Raw genomic sequence first — 17,301 nt, forward strand, 5'->3', positions numbered from 1 at the left:
ACATCTCTCTAAGTAGATTCCATCTGGCTGACTGTACACGTATTACTTTCAGATGATTCGTTCCGGACGCGTAATGCCACTAGTGCTCCCAGTTCCTTTTCCTCTAATACTCCCCTGCCCAGCACCTCCCGAGGGACAGGCAACTCAGGTGATCCCAAGAGCGGTGGAAGTAAAGATACACAACCACGGAAGGCTGCCTTGTAAGTAATCCAGTGATGTACTGCTAAGTGTTTTATTCTGTTCTTTTTCTCAGTGGACTTTCCTTCCCACTTAAATACTTTCCAAAGAATAGAAGATGTCTGTAATGAGGCAATGTCATCAATTAAAAGGGATTATTATTATCACTGTTACGTTGGATACTTTATATAAGATAATTCATATATGGCAAAGACATTGTAACCTTAGGGAGTTGACAAGAAACTTTAAATGGTTCCCACTAATATCTGAGATCTGTTTATTTTTCTGTGAAATATTTGCATTCAGGAAATTTAGCTCTGAGAAGACACTGAGTATAATTGCATTCCTTTAAACAACTAGCTGAAGTACACAGCATTTAATCACCCAGTGCTCAGAGGGATGGGTGTAACTGATACCACTTAAGAAATATTACTGCAGCATATAATCCAGAGCTGTGGGTCCAATAAGCTAGAGATTCTACAGACAACATTTGTTCCTTAAAGTTATAAAGGTCGTAAAGGGCCTCTATCCTCCTTTTCCCCTGTGGTTCCTTTTTATGCACCATTTGTATCTTGTTTGAATTGTCGAAGCCTTTGTTTCTTTTAGGTTAAACATTTAAGAGGGTAGTGCCAAAAAAAACTCCATAACGAGAGGTCATATCCAGGTAGAAGTGATTCATCCAAAATGCCCAAACTATAGTTACACGTTTCCTCTTTCATATGGGACACGTGAATCTTCTGATTAGAAGAGAATTTAAACAGGATTCAGATTTTCTTTTAAACATATTTCACTTAATTCATGAATATTTTCTAATAAAGTTTCTGATTTGCATCTTTTTGCAGAAACTCCACACTGGAGTCCCATTGAGGAACTGAACTGTATTATAATTTGTTCAAAAATTTTAATTGGTCATTGGTGTATACAAATATAGATGTATTCTAAATTCATTCAAAACTCAGAAATACATTTATTGAATAGAGCTCAAGGAAAGAGTAGGACTACATAATAGAAAAAAGTAATAGTAAATAGAAAAAATAATATTGATTGTACAGGTTAGTAGTATTAATACAGAAGATACTTCTATTTACAGAGAATCTCTTAGCCATACAATTATTGCTCTAATGATTATACTGTGGGAGTTCCATTTAAAGTCTCAAAATAGAGGCAGGACAGGGTAACGGTCTATGGAGAGCACGGAGCTGGAGCCTCACACCCTGGTTCCCGTGGCAGTTCCGGCGAGCACTCTGGTCCTCGGTGTGCCCGCGAAATGACAGGGCAAGGCTCACAGTTCATCCTCTGAGGCGCCTTCCATTCTGGCATCCTGAAATCCTTCCTCTCGATCACCCTTGACCCTCTTCCTGTCAAATGATTGCCCTGGAATTCTTCTATTGAAGCACATGTTTAATAACATCAGAATGCAATTCATTCTCTTTTCAACTTATCTTTCTAAATGCAATAGGCATTTTTTTAATAAGTAAAGACCATTGAAGCCTAATATATTTATACTAGCTCTCCTTTATTTCAGATTACTATCTTTATCTGCTTTTCGTTGTTGAGCATGTTTTTCCTTTTTATTGACTGTATTTTCTCTTGCTCGATATTTATATACATAATTATATAAATACTCATAATCAGTTATATCTATAATTGATTGTTTTAAAAAATGAATCTAGAAACAAACACTCTGCTAACAAGTCACATGAAGTTTGTTTCTTCTTTTCTGAATATTCTGAAGAAGGAGGAATATTGGTATCACAGCTGCTTTATTAATGTGTAACTGAATCTGCAAGTCCACAACTCTCTCTCCATGTTACGTGGTTCTAATTTGGACTTTCTCATGAATGCACACCGCCACATAACTGAAATAGGTGATTGATATCTACATTGGTCATGTTTCTGTGGAGTATTATCCACCATTCAGTGCCATGCCATATCCAAATGAAAATCTATCCTTTTTTTCTTAAAATAAGCCTATGAAGTGATTTCAGAAACTATTAATTATCTCAGTTTTTGCTGCTCAAAAAAATTCTATGCAATACATTCTCCAGCTTTACAGTATCATAGAGATGACACATCTGGTATTTAGGAATATCAGTGTCTTAAAGGAAGTATGGAATGCATCATATCTTATGTCTTTCAAGGCCAGACAATTGATATATTTTTAGGCTGTGTTAATTTCTGTTATGGTTATAGAAAGTGAAAAACGTAGGAAAAGTATGAATTGAATTGAATGCTATGTTAGATGCACATAGGATTTAGTAAAGGTTATTCCAAGTGATCTTTAATATGTAATTCACAGTTCTCATATATTAGGTTTATTCAAAGTAGATTATATCTATTTCTTTACTTTGTAAGCATTATATGGATAAAATTTTTCATGTTTTGTTTTCTTTTTTTTCTTCTTTCCTTCTCCTTCTTCTCTCTCTCTTCTCTCTTTCATTCTTCTCTCTTTCTTTCCTCCTTTTGACAAAGAAAATCCAGAAAATCCAATCCTTAGATCATCTGCTTGAAGGAGGCAAAGCAAAGACAACTGGAGATAATGTGATCGATGGACAAAAGCTAAAGCAATGGCTCGGGCTTTTTTTTTTTTTTTTTTCTTTTTTAATGAATGGGAAAGAGAGAGATACATAATGGCAGCTGATGTTGTTAAACGTTCCATGTTTGAAATTATATTCCCTAGGAGGTATAATATATATTTCTTGAATAATAATGTGGTTACAGAATTCCAATGTTATAGTGAAGTGTAATGAAAAGCAACTTTAGGTATGTGCTTTAACTACTGCTACAAAAGAGATAAGTCTGCATTTATTTGTGCAGGAAACCATCTATTTAATTGTTCTAGAGTTTAGCATTTACAAATTGAAAGGTCCAAATCAACTGAAATTGCCCTGCCTAGATAATCACTTGGAGGGGGACTTGGGAGTAAGAATGACACTGCATTTTCTCACAAATCTCCAAGCCCAGTTGAAAAGTCACACTGAAACAGGGTACAAACAGCTGTCCGAAATTATATCAGTCCTACGATTGTGGTGACAAGATGTTGTACCTGGACATTCCGAAATTAAAATTTGGCAATGAAAATTCTACAAAGATTTCTGATAACTTTTAGCTACAACTACCTTAAAAATAACAGATTGATGATTTCCTTTATTTCCTAGAAGAATTTATTTTATAAATACTTTGTTTACATTTTAGATTGTATTTGTCCTTACTGAATTAAAAATGATGACTCTAGTTTGAATCAGCTGTTATTCCAAGCTATCATGCTTAAGCTATGTCAACAGCATATATTTGTACTAATGCTAATATTTCCATCAACATTTGCCTGTGGAATATATTCAGTTCTTAATTTTAAAAATGTCAGTTCTTGAGATATACTGTATGAAGCTATTGTCAGCTTCTCTATTTCAAAATGCAATCAGCATATAACTATATTGATATTAGAAAATATTTGTTTTTTTAAAATATACTGATGTATGATAAAGATGATCTAATTTGTGAATGCATATGTGTGTGGTTACTTTTTATAATGTGAAATAATGAATAATGAATTTACTCAAAATAAAACATAGGTTAATGAGATACCTGTGTTTGTGAAAAAAGTTTTAAATACTTTCCTGCAGTTTTTATTCTGTAATTAAAGACAGTTCATTCTTAAGTAATGAACAAGAAAAGCGCACAGACATCAACTATAAATTACCCAGGGGACAGCTACTCAGTGTGAAGCTTTCATGCTGTTTGTTTCCCCCTTTCCTTACATATGGCCTCTTTTTTGGCTATTTTTAGTGATTCTTAATATCTTTCATTTAAGGACAATCAGGTAAATGGAGTTGTTCAACCATTCATTTTGTCAGTAATTAAAAATTGAGTAGGTATGAGAAGCTTGACAGTACTGGTTAATTCATGCATTCTTTGTGGATTTCATTTAACTATTTTAGTGACGTCTCCTGCTAACATCACTAACGTGGAACTGAATACATTATGATCTAGGAGAGAGTATTGGGGGTGTGTAATGGACCTCACAACAGCGTCAGTTTTTCTAGTACTTTGATTCATAGTCCACATTGACTCTGTTACTTAAAAAAATGAAGAATTTCAGTTTATTTGTTCAAAAATAAATTTAGCAGAGTTAGGAACTTTTTATTTTCCACCATGCATGCGGGAGAAGAGGAAACCAATTTGACAGAGAAAAGTCACTACTGCTTATAGAGCTCAGAAATGTACAGAAGTCAGCTGCAGTCTTAGGCACTAAATTATCAATTAAGACAGTCAATCAAAGTTATGTTTGGAGGTTTCCTTTTTTTTCCACAGAACATGATAATTTCTAAAGTCGTTGAAATATTTGTTAAAACTATACTTCCAAGGACAGATATGTAAAAACAGAGTAAAAAACAAATTGGTGACAGTTATGAATATCCACATATATCTCGATTTACACTGGAAACAAGACTGATACTCTTACAAAAGTTCTTAGTTTAACAACTTATCAAATAGTTCCTTTAAACCAGTTGTGTGACAAGGAAAGATCTCCCTCCATCTGTAGCTGCAGAGAAATAGGGACATCTCTATCTGTTAATTATGGAAACTTGCAGTTTTAAGGACATGTTCCAGAATTTCACTAGTTAGCATTATAAGCAAAAAAATAGACCTGTAGAATCAACTTTACTGGCAGAAATGGAGAGGGCAAAAAAGGATTTTACTTAATAAAGAGGAGCATATAGAGCTTTTCTTCCATAACCTCATACACATTTAAAAGTCATTTCCATTACTTGATTTCCTGAGCTTTATAAAGACACCTTATTCTGGAGGAGTAAGTCCATTTTGCCTGCAGTTAGTGGACATATGTGAAATATTTGAATTGAAATGGAACAGTCTCTTTAGCTTGACCCTAGTGGTTTTACAGCGAAGATAAAATGAATTCGATTAAGTCAGTAATCTGTTCTCAGTTGTTATATAGCATGTGTGTGAGACAGTGAGAGAGTGTGTGTGTGTGTGTGTGTGTGTGTGTGTGTGTAGGAACAGTTTATAAAACCTGACACTTAAATATAGTGAAGCATTGTTACAATGCTCAGAATTTTACCCCTCAGTTGAAACCTTGAATTTTTTGGTAAGATCAAGTACATTTTTCATTGGTCTGCATTTTTTCACCATGCATATATATTTAGAAAATCTAAAACCTAGTGTCCTTGGAGCTTCTTCAAGCATATGTGGGGAAATATTAATTTTTTATAGAGAATAGGGCCATTTTCTACCTTAAAGAGTAATGTCAGATATCATTGTTATGCCATTATTGTTTTGTGCAAATATGTGCAGAGATAAGGGGAGAGTTTGATATGTATGTTCTATGAATCCTTTGATAATAATGAACCTTTTTTATAACTGGGTTTGGCCATATTTATTTCAGATGGTATTGTGTTCTCATAGGCTTTCTTTTTTAGATTTCATCTCTTAAAAATGGGTAATTTGAGCCCTCTTTTATTTCTCTTTCTTCCGTTTTTCCATAAATGAACCTCATTAGTTGAATACTAACAACTCACTTAAGAATGCCAACTGAAGTTAGTCATCTATTTTTGTTTCTTTCTAGGCCCTAGAGTTGCCTGGCTTACCAGTGTCAGTTAGTGCCCTTGGAAGGGAATACAGGAATAAACTCATGTCCAGGTTTTAGAATGATGAAGAGTTAGTCTCTAGACTGCTGCTTATTATTATTACCTATTCACATTAAGTACTATTTACATAACTCTGACTTACTGTAATAAGATGACTAATCAATGCATTAATTTTAAGTATATTTAAATTGGATAGCAAACAGATAAAAATCCAATTAGGCCGTTAGTCAACATAGTTGACATTCCAAGATTAGTTAACTCTATTCACGATTCTCTGAAATTACTCCTAAAATATTTTCTTGTCTCTATAACAGAAAATGACTGGCTAAGAAAGTGTTTGCTGTTTTTCTTTGAACCTTGGGACAAAGTCCATGCTTATATTCCGTTTAGCCACAGTGGGTAACTGAGAGGTGAGCACGTGCTGCCTGTTGAAGCGGACCCCATCAGATGTTGTAGACAGAAAGAAGAGTGAAATGGGCTTGGGGACTGGAGTCAGGAGAGGCAGGCTTCTGACTCTGCCATTGCTTCACTGGGTGACTTTTTCCTTCCTCTGAGATGCCCTGCATAATTTAGCCATTAGATGCCGTAGGCCCAGTGCCTCAAGCCCACGATACTTTTAGGGGCCCATGAAGATGTTTTACTTCTTGCAACAAGCAAGTTCCATACTTTGACTGCACTGGTATAAAGACAGATATAACCCAGAATATATTCACGTTTATACCAATGCAGTCATAAAATATAATTTCTATTATACACACACGTATATATTTTTTTATTTTTATGAAGGGAGGAACCTATGGAGACAAAAGTGCCTGGGGCCCACGAAAGCCACACTGCGGCCATCCCTCCGGTTTCCCATTTCTTTGCTTTGTAAAACGAAGGTATTGAATTGGATGATCTGTGGCTCAGTTAACGGCTCCACGGAGTGGGTGGAGCCTCAATGCAACAGGACTGACCACGGCTATTTTCTTCTAATTTTAGTCACCAAGAAATGATTCTATAGTAGGTTAAAAGTAAAACACTAATTTGCACCAGGGAGAAGTAAAGAGAGCGAAGCTCGTGACCCATGGAGAATGTGTACTTGTCGTCTTCCCAGAGGCTTCGTCTTGAAATAGAGTTCTGATCTACCATAGTGTTAAGTCCAGACACCAAGATGGTCTTTAGTCAATAACAAAGGCTCTTAGAAACAGGCTTAAAATACCAGACAGCTTGTACAAACATCTCCTTAAAATAAGTTTGAATTTAATACGCAGATTTATCTAAGGACGGCTCAAACTAGCATTTGAGGACAAGGGCGCGACACCCAGTGCCAGTGTCCTGTGTAAGTTCAGACACCTCAGATCCAGCGTCTGCTGTGGCTCTAAGGACTCACGCATGTCATCAATCACAGGAGAGTCGGATTCACCACCCTGCCCAGAAATAGCAGGATTCTGGAAGTTTCTTCATAGATGATGAAGTGAAATGGTCGGTCCACTTTGATGATGGGAGGCATGGAATAAGCAGTGATTTCCGACAGGGTTCCCGCCGCCGCCTCTGTTCCTTCTTCATACACCTCAATCATCGCTCTTTGTAAAACCTGGAAAAGGAAATACATGGAAGGCCGTTTGTGTGCCAGTGGAGACGAGGGAATTAATTGAGCCCCTGGACATTCTGTGTTATTGTCCTACCCACGGGGCCATGCTCTCGGGATTTAGTGGTACAGGGCTCATCTGCGCAGAGAGGAATGGTCTGAGCTTGCCCCAGCGACTGCCTTAGAAGCCCGCAAAATGCCAGGAGACACCAGGAACCGATTGTGAAATTCATTCTGGGCAGGGACCCAGGGCCTCTGTGGCTGGCCAGTTCATGCACACATGCATCAAATGAACAAACACTTATTTAGCATGTACTTTGTGCTACTGATTTTTGAGCCGAGCTGGTGTTCCTCCTGGAAGGTTTTCAAGCCGCCTGGGACCCCTGAGAACTTTGACCTTCCTTCTGGCAGGCTAGGTAGGGGCAGGGTTGTGGTTAGTCTTCTGTAGCAGCTTCCCAGCACCTGGTACTGCTCTGAAGTGGTCCCTGGGGCAAGCCCCTGGGTCCCTGAAGTCTTCCTGAACTCTGGTGGCCTGTATTTAGGCCACCTGTTGTGTTTGTGAGGCCCTTTTGTCCAGGAACCTCATGTGATGTGAGTGACGGACCTGTATAATTATTATAAGAGGAGATAATGATAACAATCCCTACTGTTTTGTAGGGATATTTCAGAGGGGGTTTCCACAAGGGGCGGGAAGTTAGCCAGGTAACCTCTGGGGCTTTCTTTCATCTTTAAAGTGGTGCAGTTTCATGGAATTTTGAATGAATCTGTGAACCAGTTCCGTTTTGGAATAAATTTCTCCTTGAGCACTGGGAGAGAAGAGAGAGAGCTCTACATAAGAGAGATTAAATTAGTTGAACAGATGTTTTAAAAAGTAGCTCCAGGGGCTTCCCTGGTGGCGCAGTGGTTGAGAATCTGCCTGCCAATGCAGGGGACACGGGTTCGAGCCCTGGTCTGGGAAGATCCCACATGCCGCGGAGCAACTAGGCCCGTGAGCCACAATTACTGAGCCTGCGCGTCTGGAGCCTGTGCTCCGCAACAAGAGAGGCCGTGACAGTGAGAGGCCCGCGCACCGCGATGAAGAGTGGCCCCCACTTGCCGCAACTGGAGAAAGCCCTCGCACAGAAACGAAGACCCAACACAGCCATAAATAAATAAATAAAATTTAAAAAAAAAGTAGCTCTAAATTCTTAAAACATTCAACTTGGGTGCTGTTTCAATTCTTTTGGAATTTTAATCTAGTTTTCTACTACAACTTGGCCTTTTATCAACGTTAAATGGTATGTAAAAATATTCGTTGGTTTGGGCCCCAGTGGAAGATCCTGACTTACCTTGGATACTTTAAGATTTCTTTCAGTAACTGAGAGATCACTCAAGTCAGCCCAGGGTGAGAAGATTCTTCTGATTCCCATCTGTTTAAGCAGCTCATGCATCTTATACTTCTGGTCTAACTTGAACTTTGGAAAGAAAACTTCCATTTTTCTGTGGTACAAGTACATATAATGGTGAACTGTAGACAAAAGCCATAGATTCTGAACCCTAAAAAGGTCACACTTTCTTTTTACCTTCCCCCAAGATTATTCCCACTAACAAGTCTCCCTCAGTTGACTAGAGCTCGTTCTGTTCTTTTGTAACGAATGGTCTGACTCCTAGAAGAGAGCTTCAGCTTCAGGGAACCAGTTTTATCTCCCAGCCAATGACTCGCATTCTCTTTAGCAAAGAATGCCACACTTTGTATCCATTTCCCTGGGTTTTAAAACCCCAAACCAACCAAATAGCTGCTGCCATCAGTCCTGCAGACTCCAGGCTGTTTTCAATACCCAGATTACAGAGACCCCCCAGGATTTTAGGAGAACCTTAGGAGTCTGGGGATGGACAAGGGGAGGGGAGTGAAGGGAATTTTCAACCCCCTACCTATCTTTAGCCAGAGAAACTCTGATATTATCTATTTTATATATATATATATTATATATATATATATATATATATATATATAATATATATATATATACATATACGTATATAATATATATATATTCACACACAATGGAGTTTTTTGTTTAGAGAGATGAGTTCTGTGGCTCAAAAATAAAAAGAATGAAAACTACTAACTGGTACTAAATTAGTCTTAAAGAAGTTCCAATGTCTTAATCTGTGAAGTACAGCCAAAATACCAATACCAGTTTCACAATGTTCTTCAGAGAAGTAAATGAAATAATATATGTTAAGCACCCAGAACAATGTCTCGTGTAATTTCCTTTTGCTCCCTTCATCCCCCCCCACCTCTCTCTCTCTCTCTCTCTCTCTCTCTCTCTCTCTCTCTAGGAGCTGGGCCAGGCTGTCGGGCTGGAATATAACTGAGGACGTGACATGCCTTGGAGACTGATTTATAACTGTATCCCCCCAAACATTTGTTGAAGGCTTATTATGTTTGAGTCCTGTGCTAGGCTCGAAGGATTTGAAGAAAAAGAAGAAGAATGAAGATAAAATGAACACTGAAGATCTTTAGCTGGACTCGTCTCTGTGCCAAATGCTGGAGTGACAGGATTCACGAGACATCACCGTGGACTCCTTACTGGCGCTGCCTTCCTCCTACCCCAGTAGGTGGATTAATTTATTCCACAAGCATTTGCGACCCTGCTCTGTGCTTCCGACTCTGCTCTCTGCACACGGCCCCCTCCCCCGGTCGTCTCATCCAGTCTCGTGGTTCCATGCACGTGCTGCTGACTCCCCGGACTGGAGCTCACCCTGCACCCCAGATCTAGCCGCCTTCCTGACATCTCCGCCTGGATGTCTAATACGTATTTCTGATCCAGATGTTTCCGACTGAACTTTTGAACTTACCACTCGGCGTGTTCCTCCTACGGTCTCCCCTTTCAGTAAATGGCAAATCCTTCCTTCCCGTTGCTAAGGCCAAAAGCTTTGCCTTCACCTTTGACTCCCCTCTTTCTCTCTCTGTCACCCACATCCAGTGCGTTAGCCAATCCTGTCACCTCCGGCTTCGTCACGGATCCCGGACCCCACTGCTCCTCCTCACTTCCGCTGCCACCACCTGCCGAGCACCCTGACCTAGGTGGATACACGGACCTCCCGGCTGGTCCCCTTGCTCCTCCCACATACGCCTAGTGTCTCTTCTCAGCACAGACCGTACTGCTCCTCTGCTTGGCTCCAGTGGCTTCTCATCTCCCTTGGCAAAAGCCCAAGTCTTTCCCGGGGCCAGGAACGTACAGTCCCGGGTGACAGCCGCTGGCTCCTCTGCGACCTCATCTCCAGCGGCTGGAGCCCCACCGGCTGCCCCACTCTTCCTTGAATCCAGTGAGCACAGTCCCGTCCCAGCACTTCCCCACTTCTGCCTGTGGGGACTCTTCTCTCCCCCAGCATACCCTCAGAGTCCTCCTTCCTCTTAAGTGTTTGCTTACCGCTACCTTCTCGGCCAGGCCTTCCCTGGCCCCCACCTGCACCCCGCTGGTGCTCTCATCACCAGAACGTGAGCTCCGTGAGGGCTAGCGTCGTGCATGCATGCCAGTGCCTGGCACGTGGGAGAAACTTGATAAGGGCTGGCCGAGTGAATGAACGAGCCAGGCGCTGGGATAGATGCTGATAGAGGGGGAAGCGGGACAAGCGCAGCCCCTGCCATGGGGGAGCCCGCAGCGGGGTGGGCTGGGACGGGCACAGAACGAAATTGTGGGTGCCCGCAGGGAGGGGGCGGCTGAGCTGGGGTAGGGCGACAAGAGAGCTGTACCTGGTTTTCATGTTCCTGAGCCACATGTCCACCAAATCTGTGGTCAAGTAGTCTTCAAGGGCCAGGTGGTCACCTATCCTTCCCATGAGGACCACCAGCATGGTGGCATTTCCTCGGTAGGGCAGTTTGAGGACGTGGCAACGAAAATTCTTGTCAAAAGTGGAGGCAAACTTGCCTGCCCGGTACATCATGGGCACCTTGACTGCCTTGTACTTGTCCAGGTAGAAAGTGTCCGTCTCGGTGAGGACAGGGTCAAAAGGGGTCAGCCACTTCCCTGAATGAACAGATAAGAAAGAAACTCGTTGCAGAAACCACCCTCCTCGAAAGCATCGTTCTTGCTAAAGTAATAAAGGGCCAGTGTCCTATCCCCCTTCCTGCCCAGCTAGGAAAGGCATCCTTATCAGGTTTGTTTAGACCGCAGCTCGGGCGGCCAAAATACATTCCCCAAACACCAGCCTTTCGCAGTCTTCTTTCCCAGCTGGCGAAACCTGGATCCATCCAGAGGCCCTGTTGGAATCACACACAAAAGCACGGAGATTCCTCCTAATGACCCCTCGTTCCCTCATTGTTCTGGACAAAACACTGAGTGTTTTGAGTGAACTTTTGTTTGAGTGAACAAAAGTCACTCATTCCAGCTGGAACCCAAAGGCCCCACTTCCTTCTACACTCGCTCCCTTTGTGGTTGGTCAGCTCCAGCCTAGAGAAGACTTCAGGCCTGTCCCCAGCCCTGTCTGCAGGAGGGGCCCGCTGACCGCCACTCTGTCTAGTGCACACCGTGTGCAAACAGAGGCCACTGTGGCAAAAGTGATGACATTCCCGCCCGTCCTGTGCGCGGTGAGGCTCTGAGGGCGGGGGGCCCCTGGCTGGCAAAGAGCCACGCGACCCAGAGGAGGCTGCCAGGGTGCGGGCCCATGACTACACACTGATGTCTGTCTGGCCCGGCTGACTGGAAGCATGTCCTCCTCCCGGACTTTGCAGGTCCCCTAGTGTCACCTTCCTGTTACAACTGTGGCCACACCAGTCCAGTCCTCCACGAGAGAAGCAGGATGGAAAGGACCCGGCATGAGCGTGTCAGGAGGCCCTCGTCTGAGTTTGGCCTCTGCCGTTTATCATGGGATCTCCCTGAGCCTCAGTTCATCTCTCTAGTAGGTGGGAGTGTCTGCATTTTCTATATTGAGAATACGAGGACAAGGGACTTTGTCACTTGCCCCAGGTCACAAAAGTAGAGCGTGAAGGAGCAAAGATGCAACCCTAAATCTCTCAGATGATATGCCTTTTTTTAAAAAAATGACCCAGAGGGTTCCCCGTGTCAGAATGTCAGAGGAGAGATGTGCTTAGAAAACTTAAGCCCTGCAAGCACCCGGGCCCCCAGGGCAGGGGCATCAAGTGAAAACATTGTCTGGCACTGTGCCTGGTATGTCCTACATGTTCTATGTATGTTTCACTCTGTTTGTAAAACCTGAGAACAACATGTTCCTAGGAGATCATTTGGCGTCGATCATACACAGGCCCAGCAGGAAAGGAAGAGACAGGCAAAGAGAGCCATGGCTCTCGGAGAGCAGAACATTATCAAAGTACCTTTGAGCAAGATGTAATCCACAAGAATTAATTTGGTGTCAGGATTAATCTCATCAAAGAGTTTGGGAATTTTCCCCTGAGTCTCTTTGTTAATGTGATGATTCATGAGCCCTTTGGCCTGGGAGGCGTTGCGAAAATTTATAGTCACACACTCCATATCGAAATACCTCTTGGAGAAATTGAGGAAGGTCTCTTTGACATCAAAGTCCTCGTGGATGAAGGCAAAACTCCCCTGGGTCAGGCCCAGCTCTGGGTTGTGGGAGAGGCTTTCTCGGAGCTGCTTGAAGAGGGCAGGCAGGCGCGGGGGCCGGGTCTGGTTCACTGCGGGCAGGGTCTGATTCAGGGCCTGCAGGCGGAGCCCCGCCTCCAGCTGGGCTCTGCTCTGTCCCCTGGCCCCCAGGGTCAAGGCTGCCATGGCCCAGGCCAGGCCGAGAGGGGAGAAGACCACGTTGCCGTCGTGCCTCATGGAGATCTTACGAAGCAGGCTGAACCCCAAGTTGGAGGTCTCCCCAGAGAGCTTCTGCCCGTCGGCCGTCAGCCAGGGGGGGCCCTCGTCCTCCTGCAGGGCCCGCAACCCCTCGCTGGTCTCGGTCTGGGCCCTGGGGGTCGGCAGAGTCTCCAGTCCTGCCTGGGCCTCTGGTGAGCGGGGACCAGGGGTGGAACCGGGTACCAGCCACACCTGGGCCAGGAGGCAGGGCAGCAGGAGGCTCAGCACCGCCTGCATCTGGGCAGCGTGGAGGCCCCGGAGGCTTCCCTTTGGCAACAAGGCTTCCTCGGGAGAAAAGGGGGCAGAGATTATTTTTAACGGCTGATACGCACGTCCTCCCTGTGTCCTGGTACAGCTCCTCCAGTGACCCGCTTCCTCCCTGGGGGACGGGGCTTAGCTCCCCGAGCCCTGCCTCGGGGACACCCTGAGCAAGTAGGGGTCCCATTTGTCACCTGAGTGGGGGGGGCATTATTTCACAGGGTGAAACCGCCTCGGGTTTCCATCCAGGGCCGCGCCCTCGGGCAGCTCCTAGTCTCCCCCGGCTTTCCCCAGTCATCCCACTTCCTCCAGGGGGGCGGCAGGCAGCCAAGAAGAGGGGGATGGAAGAGGAGGCGGTCTGGGTGCCCGGCCTCACTGGGTGCGGGTCAGAGCAGCGGCCGGAGTCAGGAGGTCTTCCCGGACTTTTACTGGTCTGCTTCGTTCACTGCCCTTGATCGCTAGACGATACGGCAGTCCGTCCAAGCTGAGCGGCGGGGACCTGGACCTGGGGACATGTTCGCCTGGGGACTTGGAGGGTCTGGGTGGCCATCAGGGCAGGGCAGGGGGAAGTGCTGAGTTTGCCTGATTCGGTGGTGGGATCCCCCCTGCGGCTCCCCTAGGGCACTCCACCCAGCCCTGGGGCCCAGTTACAGAACTCTTAGGAGTTCCTGCCTTCACCCTCCCTGGAGCTCCCCAGCACAGAAACAGATAACGGGCTGATTCACACCATGCGAGCCTGGGCTAAGCTCCACTTGGACGGTCTCATCTCATCCTCACTGTGACCTGTGAAGTGTGTCCTCCTCTCACTGCCCCGAGGCTGCCTATTCTAGTGGGGCCAGCCTTCCAGCACAGGCAGTGGGTCTCCAAACGCCACACTCGCCACCACTGCCCCCGCTCTGGCCTCCCTCACATCCTTGGGCACCGAGCCTGGCTCCTGAGCGCCTGTACAGTTTCCATCTGAATAAACCCCTGTGCGCCGGGCTGTGCCACCTGCCTATCTCCACACACGGCTCCTGGTGCTCAGCTGACACCCCCAAGCCTGTGTCCCAGAGGCTGGCTGGAAGGTCACCAGGACGCACCCTCACCCTCTTCTGCCCACTGGACCCACTGCCCCAGGAGGGTCTCGTTGGCATCAGGACCACTCAGCCCAGTGCGTGCGGGGCAGGGGAGGCCGCAGACCTCACGGGAGCTCCTGTCAGCAGAGACCCTCATTCTCAGGCCACCTGTAGCAAAATGCGGCGACAGGGTGAGGTTCCCAGGCCTCTTCTCCCTGCCGCAGGGGGCTGTGTCCCCGCCTGTGCCTGCTACAAAGTGACCCCTGGCCCCAGGACTCAGTGCGTTGCTCTTTGCTTTTGCTAAAGGGCGCCACAGAATCCGGGGTCTCATTCCTTCCACAGCTTCAGTGGCATGACCTTACTCAGTGAAATATTCCTGCTGTTTTCTAACTGTCAGCGTTTAGGAAACTCTGTCCGATTCCAAATGGCAAGCCTGCATTCACTAGGTCACGCCAGCACTGCACGCGCTGAGTGAGTACCTCCTGGAACGTACCAAACGCACCCAGGTTCATGCCTTCATCATATCACAGGATATAGCGCCCCTTTGTAAATTAATCCCACAGCAGGATACTCCCGAATTCAGAATCACTTCTGTCTCTGACAGCCATCAGGAAATGATCCCAGCACAGCAAGTAGATGTCACCCCTTCTGATTGCTAAGTCTTTCCTTGAAGCTCCACCTTCAGTCTGGAGTGGCAGCCCAGGAGTACCCTGGGCGGCCCTGCCCGCTGCTTACCCGGCAGTCCCATGCATCCCCTAGGGTCTTTGTTCATCTACAGAACGGTACAGAATCTGTGTGCAGGGGGCAACCCCTCAAACACCAGGGTGCAGCCGAGGATGCCATGAGTGAAAAAGAATGGAGGACACCTGATTCAGAATGGAGTCGGGAAGCCATGCAGGGTGGGCTCTCACGCATTCCCGCTCGTCTCAATATTCATGATCATCAGGAAGAAGGAAGCTTTCCGCACACCTTAGTAACGGCAAACTGCCCACGCTTGCTGCCAACAAGAAACCACCATGACTCCGAACTCCCATTCTCCTCCAATGAGCTTTGGTTCAAAACAACCCTCCCCAGCTTCCTCCCTGAACCTAATAAAAGCCAACCTCGCCTTTGTCTCTTTGGGACTTGCCTATGGTTTGCCATAGTTTGTTGGTCCCGAATTGCAATTCCTCTGCTATTCCTGAATCAATTTATCTTCGCTTAATCGTAATTGCCATTAATTTTGTTTAAGGATGACACAAGGATGCAGCATCCTAAATAGAACCCGAGCAGTAAGAAATCAACCACTTACCCACCACTTCTCAGCCTTGAATAGACCTGGAGCAGCAACTCTACCCCCAGATCTGGAAGCAGGGGAGACTCTCTTGCCTGGGAAGACAGGTCCCTGGGAAGAAGGCCAGGGAGTTGTGTGGGGCTTGCACAGCGAGTGTGGTGGGTGTGAAATCTCAAGGCTTAAAAGCCTCTTCCTGGGGACTTCCCTGGTGAGTGTGGTGGGTGTGAAATCTCAAGGCTTAAAAGCCTCTTCCTGGGGACTTCCCTGGTGAGTGTGGTGGGTGTGAAATCTCAAGGCTTAAAAGCCCCTTCCTGGGGACTTCCCTGGTGGCGCAGTGGTTAAGACTCCATGCTCCCGATGCAGGGGCCTGGGTTCCATCCCTGGTCAGGGAACTAGATCCCACGTGCATGCCACAACTAAGAGTTCATGCCATAACTAAGGAGCCCGCCTGCCACAACTAAGATCCGGTGCAACCAAATAAATAAATATTTTTTAAAAATTTAAAAAAAGAATCCCTTATGTTAAAAAAAAAAAAAGAAGGCTCTTCCTCTGGCCACCTGCAGAGGAAGACCCCCTATGTCTACAACACGCCTCTTACCTCCCACCCGCACCCTATCCAGTCCAGGAATGAGGGCTCGGTACTGCCTAGGTTCCCACGCCCTCCCCTTGAAACCTGCTCAGAGAGGACGAGAAGGTCTTCTCTCCCCAGCCCTCACTAGGCAGACACTGTGAAGGCCTCCCTTTAATCCGCTGCCTCTTACCAGTGAGGTGCCACCAGGTGCTTGGGAAGGTCCTTCATTCAGGGCAAAGACAGATGGTTAGGGCTTGCAGCGTGCAGCAAATATTTGCTATTCCAAAGTGTGATCCCCCGAGGGACTGTTACTGATTAACATCCCGCTTGGAGATGGTGGCATTTCTGGAAAAGCCAAGATGGAGAGGTAGGCTTCCCATAATCCCCAGCTGCTCCTGCTGACCTCGGAGAGACAGCAGCGAGTGGTGGCCTGAAGCAGGATCTCAGCTCCCTGCCCAGGAATTGAATCTGGGCAGCCTGGGTGAAAAACCAGGAATCCTAGCCACTAGACCACCAGGGACTAGAGGCTAGAAGCAAACTTCCCTTGGCTCTTGCCCCATTTGAAAAATGAATTTCTCAAGGAGGCAAAAACAGGTGCAAAGTTTATTATCAGAGACACAGCATAACATGTGGGAGAGCACACAGAGAAACAGTTTATTTAAGACAGAAGCAAGGCAGAGATACACACCTGGAGAGAAAGAGTGTGGACACCCTCCCTAATGAGGAGAGTGCAGCAAAGAGGTGATTCAAATCACTTATACAGGACAGTTCTTCCTGGTCTTTGTTTACCTTGGGCCAATTACCTGGTTTATTTTTCCACACCTGCCCTGCCCTAGAACCCTCCCCAACAGGTGCGCACCGCTTTGTGCTAAGATGGATTCCAGTGCAGAGGCCGGTGGGTGCATGTCCACACTTAGTATGGGGTGGGTCCCCCTCCCTTTTGATCCCCAAGGAGCCTTCCTGCGCATGTGCAGAAAGGGAGGTTTC

At 45.6% G+C, this 17,301-nt stretch overlaps 2 protein-coding genes across 6 annotated transcripts in view; one reads left to right on the forward strand and one right to left on the reverse strand.

Moving 5' to 3' along the window:
• The window catches only part of PPP4R4 (protein phosphatase 4 regulatory subunit 4), a 112,976-nt gene extending 110,177 nt beyond the window's left edge, over nucleotides 1-2,799 (forward strand). For 2 of the 3 annotated variants that reach the window (XM_036843157.1, XM_036843159.1), the window contains 2 exons: nucleotides 53-200; nucleotides 2,650-2,799. In XM_036843157.1, the coding sequence (XP_036699052.1) occupies nucleotides 53-200; nucleotides 2,650-2,674 (173 nt within the window). In that variant the 3' untranslated portion in view covers nucleotides 2,675-2,799. The remainder of the gene's footprint in view (nucleotides 1-52; nucleotides 201-2,649) is intronic. The other variant, XM_036843158.1, reaches the window with a different exon arrangement.
• A 1,703-nt stretch (nucleotides 2,800-4,502) lies between these two features.
• Nucleotides 4,503-16,581, reverse strand: SERPINA10 (serpin family A member 10). 3 transcript variants are annotated; one of them, XM_036844987.1, is made up of 5 exons: nucleotides 16,505-16,581; nucleotides 12,671-13,438; nucleotides 11,093-11,366; nucleotides 8,682-8,832; nucleotides 4,503-7,359 (listed from the first exon to the last, which is right to left on the reverse strand). In XM_036844987.1, the coding sequence occupies exons 2-5, from the start codon at nucleotides 13,392-13,394 to the stop codon at nucleotides 7,168-7,170; spliced, it is 1,341 nt and encodes a 446-aa protein (XP_036700882.1). In that variant the 5' UTR covers nucleotides 13,395-13,438; nucleotides 16,505-16,581; the 3' UTR covers nucleotides 4,503-7,167. The 3 variants fall into 3 exon arrangements, with proteins under 3 accessions (XP_036700882.1, XP_036700884.1, XP_036700883.1); XM_036844989.1 differs by having other exon boundaries at nucleotides 12,671-13,442; nucleotides 16,505-16,549; XM_036844988.1 differs by lacking the exon at nucleotides 16,505-16,581 and adding an exon at nucleotides 15,762-15,914.
• Between the last annotated feature and the right edge of the window lie 720 nt (nucleotides 16,582-17,301).

This window comes from Balaenoptera musculus, chromosome 2 (assembly GCF_009873245.2).
Source record: "Balaenoptera musculus isolate JJ_BM4_2016_0621 chromosome 2, mBalMus1.pri.v3, whole genome shotgun sequence".
Taxonomy (NCBI): Eukaryota; Metazoa; Chordata; class Mammalia; order Artiodactyla; family Balaenopteridae; genus Balaenoptera; species Balaenoptera musculus.